The following is an 11377-nucleotide window of genomic DNA, read 5'->3' on the forward strand; positions in this document are numbered from 1 at the left end:
AAACAGAAATGCTGCTGCTGGAAGAGAAAAAGGCAGGCCTTTTGCTACAGAGAAATTACAGGCACCTCAAATACATTATTATTGGGGCAAATATTATTGTGGCTTCCCATGGCATCTCTGTGTATAAAGAAGGAGGAGGAGGAGGAGGAGGAGGAGGAGGAGGAGGAGAAGTAGAAGCAACAAAAACTTGTGAAGCCACTCAGTGTTGTATGTTGGAAGTCACCCTCTTCTAAGAAATGTAAACCTCACATTTGGAAAATGAGAGAAGAGCCCAGAAACATCAGTCCATTGCATTAAAATTCTTTCTCCTTATATCCCATCAATCTAAATACTAGATTTCTTAAATTCCAAAACCTAAAAATTAAGTGCTCTTCCTCACTGCTCTTATTCAATTAGCAACTTTTGGTTGATAGATTAGTTGTAATAAAAATTTATTTATATAATATAGTTAATTCCTCATGCAATCCATAGAAATAATATGATTTACTTACAAAATGCAGAGGAAGAGTAGTTCATAGTTTTTCATATATTATTCACTTTTTCCTCTTCAAGTTAGTGTTGTACCTTTGCAGGCTAAAACACAATTTAATTGTCATGTTACAGGATTCCAGGATTCTGCTTAAGGTCCTTTGCATATTGTTCATTGTTAATGTTCTCTTTTATTTGGAACCCTGACTGGACACAACTTTACTAAAAGCAAAATATATGCTGATTATCTGAATAATCCTTTTTCTACTATATGTTGGGATTTGCTATTTATTTGATAGTGTTGCACGATAGATCTCATTTTCAATTATATATTTTATATGTCTGAGTTTTTCCAAGGTAATAACTTGAAATGCTAAAGGTTTTGGCAATCAAATTGAATACATCTTAACTGTGGGATCATATGTACAAGCATACAGCATCTTGAACTAGATAATGAATGCCAATTGCTGGGTGTGACAAATGCGCTCATGTCCTGCTTGTGGACTTCCTCAAGGTATTTTGTTGGCCTCTTTGACGAAAGAATTCAGGGCTAGGTAGGTTCCTGGCCTGATTCAGTAGGACTTTCCACAGAGTCTTACTTCTGGAAGCCTCACTGCAAATACAACTGTTAAAAGGAAAACCTTTACAAGTAAATGGATGAACAAACGGTTTGTTTAACTCTCCTACTGCATTCATACCTGAGGAATTTTATAGATGCACAGGGTATCTGCCATGTAGAGACAGACTTCAGAGATAGGTCCCCCAATGACTGCTCCTAGATTGTTCTGATTATTACATTTGTAGTTGGGGGTGAATCTGTCCAATGTAGAGAAAAGTTCCAGTGATGCTTGATAGGTCCATCTTGTATCAAAATAGCTATTATAGATATGAAAGCCCAAGGTGACGTTAGGTAAAATCAGGGGGTTTTCATTTATCTCTTCTATAGCAAATATCAAGGCCAGGCTATGCTGATAGATCTGGGTCATCATCCTGTAATTAGAGTTACTTGCACTGTGAGAGTGGATTTGTTTCAGAATGTAACATAAGCTTCTCTTCAGTTAAATGCATTATTACTGAATACATTATAGTATAATGGTTCTGATCTAGATAAGCATTATGAAATATTGTCACACGCATCTGTACTTTTATCTTTTGTTTTCACCTGCACAATGCTGATACTGTACAGTATTCTGGGCATCTTTGAAATTTCCAGGTGTTGAAGGTCTTTAATTACATTATTGAAATATACTGAAAAAAGTAACCCAATTTTCTTGATTTCAATTGGTTTAGTTCACTATCACCCATAGAGTTGCTGTTCAAAATGGGATCAGATATAAATCAAACGAAATAAAATACAACTTAGGAAACCAAGAAGCTGACATATTGTCTACACTGGCTGGCTGTGGATCTCTGAAGTTTCTTTTAAAGAAACTTTCCCTGCCCTACCTCAAGATACCAGGCATTGAAACAGTGGCCTCCTGTGTACCATGAAGATGCTCTACCTTTGAATGACAGCAACTTCCACTTATCAATACTTTCTCAGAAAATATGACCAGATTAAAGAAAGAATCCAGAGAAAGCAGTAAACATAGTTGCTCAAAAATAAAAGGACCAAAATTAAAAATTAACCCTCAACCCCAGTCACAGCTCTTTCCCTACAACCTGGAAATTCTTAAATACTTAACTTAGGATAAATTGATTTTTATTGTAAATAAGTATCTTTATTACGGTCAATGACCAGAAAGCAGTTTATAAAAGTATGGTAGTGTAAGTTGTATTGTGCTACAAATAGAAATAGGAATGTGGGCCAATTCACGGAATTGGTGCTTACATTTAAAACCAAATTTCAGCCTTTTAAAGTTTAAAAATTTAAATTCATGAGTCTCTGCTGTCTATTATCGTTCCATCGGGGTTAGAATTCGAACTCCATTGCTGACATCACTACTCGTCTTATTCTTGTCGCAATGTGACACTACTTTGCCACAGACCTGCTAATTTCGGGATCTTTATCAGCTAGGAGGTGTCTGGTATAGGTATCACCTGTACTACCGGGTAATTTCCTCAGAATCGGTTCAATCAGCTCTTTTCTTGAGCCTCGATATAATGGGCAGTGTAAAATAACATGCCCGGTGGTTACGATCTCGTTGCTATTACAGGGACATAATCTTTGTTCGATCGGAATCTTGTATCTTCCCGTTAAAGTGAGCCCTGGAGAATGCCCATCGGTGTTTGGCGTTGTCTAGTATTTTGAGATAGTTTGCTAGATGGGGCCTTTGAGAGTTATACAGGGGTTTATAAATTATCGAGAGTTGATTAAAGTCATTTTGGACTTCAATGTCCCCGAGTCTTTGTTTAATTATGTTTTTGGCCCTTCCCATTTCTAGACTTAGTAAATACTCTGGGGAGAGGCCATATGTGGCCAGTTTTCTGAGAATGCCCTTCTGCCAACTAGATTGGAATTTGTCAAGAAGCATCAAGGGAAGCAGTCCAGCCGGCGAGTTGTTAATTCTTAGCCAAGTGAATAGGGTTCTTATCTAAATACTTAACTCTCCTAAGCAGAAAACAGTAGGATCCTCACAATGCTGAAGGGTAATGTGGCATAGCTAGGACAGATATATGACATTACCAAAGAACCTTTTTTATATATAAAAATAGCCTTACACAGTGTCTTCAAAGATGTCATTAGAAGGGAGTGTTATGAAACTGATTGGAACGGAAAATCTATATATCTGAGATATAATGCTGGGAATGATGAAGTCTCCAGGTTGGTAGAACTTGTGGAGAATAGGAAGAGAGTTGCTGACACTGCATTTGATGTCAGGCGTCTTGTGTGCCACCACAGGCAAAACGACCAGGACTGCCAATGGCAGTAGCTTCTGTGAAAGAATTCCTTCTCTACTCCCATTCTCTTGCCTCCACATTATACCTTATTGGGTTCTGTGTTGAGCCTGACAGCCTGATTTGAATGGCCACACAGGATGATGTGTGACTCAGACTGTGCTGTCTAAAAGTGTCCAAGATCAGATTGACAAAGCCCCCACGCAGAATTGGATTGGGGATAGTTATGGAATCCTTATGTCTTGCAGTTTTTGTCATGGTTACTACAGCTGCCTTGAGACTGGAAGAAGTAGTAGCATGTAATCACAGTTAATTAGGTAATTATAAGTGAGATAATCACCTATTCAGAATTTCAATTTATGTGAGACATTGCAGAATACACCATGTATCTCCCTGGAATAGCAAGAGATACTGAGGCTTCTACTGATTCACATAAAAAAGGTATTCTGTATAATGAGATATTCAGAACAAAAGAGTACCACAGGAAAAGTTTGCATTTGACTTAAAAGTGGATTATTTTTTTTCATTCATTCATTTATATCATTGCATGGTTAAGTTCTCTTGGGTGGCAAGAGATACCAAGGCTCCTGCTGACTGACATCAAGAATGAAGGATTTCAGTATAATAAGATATTCAGAAAGGAGTATTACAAGAGAAGTCTGCATTTGACAGACATTTTATGCATTCATGTTTGTTTGTTCATTCATTTATATTATTGTCTTTTTAGCTATTGTATGGCAAGGCCCCCAAACCAGCCCCTCGTTAGAATAAAATTCACATTGGCACAGAATTGTGGTTTAAGGTTATTGGGCAAAATTTTAGGCCACAACTTTATTGATTACAGAAATGAGAGCGGTATTGGCTTAGGCATTGGCAAAGGACAATATCGGACTCCTGCCCCCTTTGCAGGAAGTCAGTAAGGGTAAACCACCCCAAGAGGAAGCCACATCGGGGGAACCCGCCCGTAGTTCTCCTCTTGTGTCCCCAGAGGCCTGGCATGGCCCAAGCCCCTCAAGCGGACTTCGGACAGGATCCAGGCCCTGGATTCCTTTAACGGAATACCCTTGGTCAATGGAGGGGCAGGCGATGGCTGACCTCCCCTCCCCCACAAATCAATGCGCCAATGCCTAACCGCCAAAGTTGTGATGATTGCTAAGAGGTAGGTGAAAACCAAGTGGCCAGTGCCAATCTGCCAAATGGAAAAATTCCTACCTGGCCCCCGGCTCAAGACCAAAGTCCAAAGCAAGGCCAGATGACATCTAAAATAAAGGGTGGGTGGGTGTTTGGCAGCGTGAAGCAGGTGCCTGACACGTGTCACGCTGCCACTTTTCTATCCCCCCCCCAAAAAGTGATTGGTCAAGAAGCCGGGGTGATCATGGTGCCACCCTGGCATGATGGCATTACTCCGCCCATGCTGGGGGGGAGGAACCGACCTGGGGGCACGCAACCAGGACCATCATTAAAGATGATCCTACTTTTCAGAAAGAACAGGCAACAGATGTGCATCATAGTTCAGAACAGAGGAAGAAAATCTGAAAGCCCTGCTTTGACTTACTATGGAACAGGCACCTAATGTTTTAGACGTTGTTGTTGTTGTTGTTGTTGTTGTTAAAGTTAGGTTACTCATTCTCATGGCTTTATTGGGTCCATAGAAGAACAACTTGGATATCAAAGACACTGGGATAAGAAATCAATGAAATCCAACAATCCATCAAGCAGCCACCACTTGTAGCAGGCAACTAGGGACATTTTTGGGGTGGGGGCCCTTCCACATAGCTGTTACATATAAGTACATGTGATAGGACTGCCCAGAGGAGGCTGAATTTTGGAATAAGGTACTCACTGAGAGCTCTTTGACAACCAAACAATTACCCAATAATTTCGCCTAACACTTTTGTATCTGTATGTGGTAACAGAATGAGATTTGAAAAATAAAGCACACACTTATCATCTCTTAACAGCAGTCTGGGGCTCTATTGCCAAATCCTGGAAGACCTTTAATCTTAATCATTTGGTTTGTTGGTATTCAAGGGTTTGTCAAGTTGCCCTTCTTGAACTAAAAGTATCTAAAAGGCAGAGTTTGACTTAATTTGTGTGTGTGTGTGTGTGTGTGTGTGTGTGTGTGGCATGATTATATTTTTATACAAATACTGAGGCACATTGTCACTCAGTGCCATTAGTATATGTAAATGTCTGGATCACTGAAGGCTATATGGAACCTTTAGTCTTAAAAATAATAGAATTTACAGTTGGAGAAAACTTTTATTTTTCTATATCTTTATTGTTTGGAAAGGAAATATTCGTATGAATTAATTCTTTATCATCCCCTTGCAGCAATGCGGTATCTTTGTACTTTTGTCCTTCCAGCCTGTGGTGCATGATGGTTTAAATATTGGATTATTTGGTTTCTGTCTTTTTGCTATGTTGCACTTTTTAATTAACTAATCAATACAATTTTTGAAAAGCAAAAAATAGAATTTGAGTTTTATCTCTTTGGGTGACTGGCTGGGTCTTCCGCTTCATTTTCTTCTCCCAACATCTTCACACCATCAGTGTTCTCCAGTTCACCACCATTTCTTCATTCTCCTGAACAACTTCCTTGCTGCCTCTTTCATCTGATCATTCCTCAGACAGTAGACCAAGGGATTAAGGAAAGGTGTGATGGCAGTGTAGAAGAGTGCTGCTGCCTTTGTGACTTCTGAGTTACTCTCTCCACCTAGATCAGCTAAGTATACCCCTGCCACAGAACCATAGAAAATAGTCACCACTACTAAGTGAAATGACACTGTGGAGAAAGCCTTCCTACAACTGCCTTGGTTAGCAGTTTTCATCAGAGTGAAAATCACAATGCTATAGGACAGCACAATGCAGGATAAGTTGATGAAAACCACCATTTTCACAAAAATCTGATGGATGAAAGGAACATTTCCTAGTGGTGGGCAGGCCAGAGACAGAAGTGGCCCAGGATCACACAACAAATGGTCAATGACATTTGGTCCACAGAAGGACAACTTGGAGATGAAACTCACTGGTATAAGAAACCACAGAAAGCCAACCATCCAACAAGCAGCCACAAGGGTATAGCAGGCATTTTGGGACATAATTTGTGGGTAACGTAGTGGGTGGCATATTGCCAAGTACCGATCAAAAGCCATAGTTGAGAGAAAGAAACCTTCAGTTCCACCGAGAGAGAAAAAGATGTAGAACTGGAGGAAGCAAGCCTGGAAGGAAATCTTCCCATGAAGAGTCACTAGATCGAAGAGCATGCGGGGTACAGTAGTGGATACGTAGCACATCTCCAGCCAGGAGAAGTTGCTCAGAAGGAAATACATGGGAAGTCGTGACAAGTGGGTGTCTAGAACCACCAGTGTGATAATGATTATGTTCTCAGCCAAGGTGACCACATAAAGCACAGTCAAAAAAAGGAGCAACAACAAATATTTCTTTTGCCCTCCTCCAAATCCCAGCAAAATGAATTCTGTGACAACAGTCCCATTGGCCAACTCCATCTGGAATTAGAGAACAAAAACACCTTTGCATTTCAAGAGCAGGTATCATCTGACTGTTTGAGTATAGGCTAAGCAGGTTTGCCCTTTGAGGGAGCGGTGTTAATGGAATAATTCATTTTCCTCCCCAAATGTGTGTTTTGGATCCTAGTGTTGGATTCAGGCTTACATTAAGTCAGGTTTAGAGGTTTATGCATGCAGAGTTATATTCATAGGAAACAACCACAACATATCCGTTTATTGTGAGGATTGTCTGCACAACAATATTAAAAATTCATTACATACTGTCCCCGCAAGACCCTCATCCCACAAAACAGAAAGAGAAGTACAAGAACAAGTTAAGAAGACGATGGAGGGGTCTTTTCTTTGTCATCCAGAAATCTTTCCCTGGCTTTCAATGCCTTTATCACAAAGACCACTACCATGAGGGAAATCCGTGGGTTAGCATCAACTAACAAAAAATTTACTCAATCTTCTGGGTTATTTATTGGATTGGGTATGATTTGCAGAATCGCACCTCTAAAGCCCAAGTAAATAGGACAATGAAGAAGGTAATGTGTGAGATCCTCTTTAGTTCTCATGGGACAAGGGCACAAAGCAGTGCTCTACTGGGATTCTTGCAAATCTACCAGTCAGGTATGCAGTAGGTAATGTTTGAATCCGGGCCATAGTAAAAGCTCTCCGAAGGGTGGGATCAGTGATATCTGCCAAGTAGTTGGCACAAATTTTAACTGCTTTTACTCGGGGAAATCAGTAGGAAAACCCAGAATTTTTTGTCTTCGTGATGTCTAAAGAGGCGTCTCTATCAAGGATCCATTCCAGAACTTTATCAGGGCTCCGCAGTTTAAGAGTATTAAACTCGGGTAGAGTGTATCTGGATAGGATATCCAAAAGGTTTTGATGCCAAGTAGGGTTATATTGAAGAAATGCATAGGCTTGTTTAGCCAATAAGGTGTTCGAGGCATTTGTGAGATTGATGAAAAAACGCAAAAATATTAAGTGGGCCCTGGCAGACACAGAAGGTAATCCTGCCTCCACTCTTAGGAAAGCTGCTCTAGATCTATAAAACTCAGAATAAGTGAACACCGCTCTAGAATCCGAAATCACGTCATGGAGGCACCACTAGTCGAGCATTACACTCAGTACAAACATACAGAAGATGATTTTTCATTTTTTGTAATATGGAAGTTACCTCAAGCTCGCTTTCAGCGGAAGAACAATGATAGACTTCTCCTGCAGCCGGAATCCAAGTTTATTCATCTTTTTAAAACGCTACATCCGGGGGGTTTAAATAATAATCTGGACTTTACAGCATTCTTATGATTGGTTCTATGTTGTAGTGCATCTTTAAACTATACCTTGGTACTGTATCTTTAAACTTATACTGCATGATTCAGCATCTATAGATGTAGTACTGCTCTTTGAATCACTAAATGGACCGCACCTTACCTTTCCTTTAAATACTACAAACAGTGTGAGCAAGTTAGGCATACAGAGAATTGGTACACCTTGACCATGAAAATCTAGGTAAGCTGTCTTTGTTAGTTATATACTGTGTAAATTATGGATTTAGTTTGGTATAAACTGCATAACTAATGGTTTCATGAAAGGGTATAATGTATATAAGTACTTATAAGTATTATAAGTATTATTTCTAACGTAGGATTTCTTAACATTCCAGCTGAGGAAGAATTAGTGAAACAGGGCCTTGTCCTGGAATTTATTTCGACTGGAATTTGCTTCTATATTAATAAAACTGTTTGAAGACTTTAAAATTGATCTCCCGCCTGGCCAGAGTTCTTGGATTCTTTAATTTTTGACTTCGGCAGCTTTTTATGGCATAGCTCTGGAGTGGGGTCCGGGTGGGGAGGAGAATGGCACTGTGTTGTTATTTTTTGCAGACACCTTCTAAGAAGGGTTTTAAAACTGTTTAAATAAGGGAGAGAGGGTTTAGACCTTGAGCATATTCCATAGAAAGAGTGTCCATTCTTTCGCAGAGCTTCCTCTGCTTAACAGTTGTTTCCTCTTTCCGTCTCATCCTGCCCGAGGAAGGGAGGGGGACAGACAGAAGCCGTGGCTCCCAAGAGGGTGCAGCTTTGCCAGCGCCCCGGCAAAGTGGCGTGGGGGGGGGGGTTTGACAAAAAAATTCTCCTCCGGGTAGCACCTCGGCTTGCTATGCCTCTGCTTTCCCACACGCTTCCCCTCTCTCAAACCAGATTTTTCTCATACCAGAATACTCCAAACATAAGAAGGTATGAGAAAATCTGGATTAAGGGAGGGGAAGAGTTTGGAAAGGCAGCAATGTAGATGAGGACACCATATGGACAATGGAGAATTAACGGGCATTCTTACTATCCATATTAAACAACAGTATGGATGATCAAGAGACATTCCTGTTTCTCCATCATATGATACGAAAACAACTACAAAGCTTTCTAAACCAGAATGAAGAAGCAGCAAATTCATGAAATAGGAACAACTGTGAACTGGTATCAGAGGAGGATCCCTGGAACAGTGAGTGAAGAAATTTATTATAGCAAATCGGATTCTTACCTTCACGCCCCCCCAGCCCACCGATTTTGGCACCACACCCATTCAGACCCATCTCTCTTTCATTCTTACCTCATTCTCCTTTGACTGATTCTTTGCCTCCATAGCATTCAACACATTGAACCATCACCCTGAAGGCATCTCATAAATGTTGTGTTTGTGTGCTCGCTGTCCTATGTGTCTTACAGTGGAACGTGGAAGGAAGAAAAAGTGGGCCTGTTCACATATCATAGCTTTGGTGCATCAGACACATATCTAATTGGTTCGTGGGAATGAGTACCTCAATAACAATGTCATTAGTATCCGCCGAAACACTGATTGCCTCCCTCAGGCATACTGAAGCACTGGGGAACCTCTGCACATAATTGCTGTTTTCCTGGGTTCTGCTTCCTAAGCATGGACATGTTGGAGCAACCAAATGGATACAGTGTGTTATGGAAGAGGTTTTCATGGTTATCTGGAATTGTGACAGAAGGGGCTTTCTGATCCCAATCATGTCCTGTAGAAAGAAATTGTTGGCATGTTGCCTGTCACAAGGGACTGAGGGAAAGAGCCTCCCTTCCTGGAGTCTCATGTGGATATAGACCCTTGGTTCACCATCTTTCCTTTCCTTTTTGGGCTGCTGGTGGTAGAGATAAATAAGCAATGGTTTTAAAAGGAGGGACAACACAGTAGTAGGAAGGCTAGTCTTTATCTATTCTTTTTTTTAAGTTCATTATAAATCATTTCCCAATATTCTTTTACCTTTTACCACACGTGAAATAATGCTCCCTCCACATTGTTACACTTGCTACACTTATCTCATTCTGGCTTGTAAATCTTAGCCAACCTACTCGGAGTTAAATACCATCTATGAATCATTTTCAAATAGTTTCAAAGAATAACATCCTGTAAATTTCAAGTCACTTTTCCAAAGTTTCTCCCAGAGGTTAAGATCTATATTGTGTCCTATATCTATTGCCCAGTGTCTCATTGAAGCTTTAACAAGCTCGGCACGGTCCATAATCCGAAAACGCGCAACCCGCAGTGTTTGAAACCCAAGGTATGACTGTATTTGGTCTTTGTTAAGTCACTATCTTGTTTGGAGATAAGAGTAATAAGTGCATTCTTCCATGGTGCTTGGATTACTCCAGTCACCCAAATTCTACTCATGGTGTTCATCTGGCCCCGGTGCTTTTCCCATCTTCATTCTGTTTATAGCCATTTGCAATTCCAATATCGATATGGGTGCATTCAGGCTTTGTCGATTTTCCTTAGAAACTCGGGGTATGTTACAGTCGCTCAAATAAGATTCCATTTTCTCAAAGTCCTTTTTCTCACAGCGATATAGTGAAATATAAAAAATTTTAATCACTTTCCTTATTTATTTTGGGCTAGTGAAATGCTTATCCTCGTATGCAATATTATTTATTGTTTTATTCTTTCTTTCTTTTTAAAGTTGCCATACTAGCAGTTTACCAGCTTTATTAGCAAATTCAAAAATTTCTGTTTCATTAATTTAATTTTCTGCTTGATCTCTTTATTAATTAACATCAAAAATTGTGCTTGCAGGAGTTCAATCGCTTGGGAAATATCTTTGTCCTTTGGTTTTACAATTAACTCCTCCTTTTTCAATAAAACATCTAATATCTCCTGCTGCTTTTTTCCCCTTTCCTTTTTTGAAAGGCACTTTGCTGACTTAAAAAAACCTCTCATTACTGCCCCGCTGGCATCCCAGACTACACTTAAATATGTTTCTTTATTTAGGTTGAGGTAAAAAAAAAAATGTAGGGAGTGTTGCCCCCTACTCACAGTTTGTTCACTTTTCAGTATTGCATCATTTAACCTCCACCTGAATGAAGAACATTTTTCACCTGTTATTGTCACCAAGATGACATTATGGCCAGGTAATGTTTTAGGTTGAATTTCCGCCCGTTTTATCCTAATTATTAAATCTTTCAAAGACCATAAATAGTCTGTTCTGCTTGAGGAATTGTTTGCATTTGGAAAAAGTAAACTGGAGTTCTAGCAGATGC

General features: G+C 39.9%; 1 protein-coding gene across 1 annotated transcript; it reads right to left on the bottom strand.

The window, feature by feature from the left end:
• Positions 1-5870: 5870 nt before the first annotated feature.
• Positions 5871-6815, bottom strand: LOC117057459 (olfactory receptor 11G2-like). Its single transcript, XM_033168305.1, has one exon. It carries the CDS (start codon positions 6813-6815, stop codon positions 5871-5873), a length of 945 nt encoding a protein of 314 aa, XP_033024196.1.
• Between the last annotated feature and the right edge of the window lie 4562 nt (positions 6816-11377).

The sequence above is a fragment of the Lacerta agilis genome, chromosome 14, assembly GCF_009819535.1.
Source record: "Lacerta agilis isolate rLacAgi1 chromosome 14, rLacAgi1.pri, whole genome shotgun sequence".
In the NCBI taxonomy this organism is placed as follows: Eukaryota; Metazoa; Chordata; class Lepidosauria; order Squamata; family Lacertidae; genus Lacerta; species Lacerta agilis.

Coding starts and splice junctions, on each gene's coding strand:
- LOC117057459 (XM_033168305.1), bottom strand. CDS start 6,815: ATGGAGTTGGCCAATGGGACTGTTGTCACAGAATTCATTTTGCTGGGA.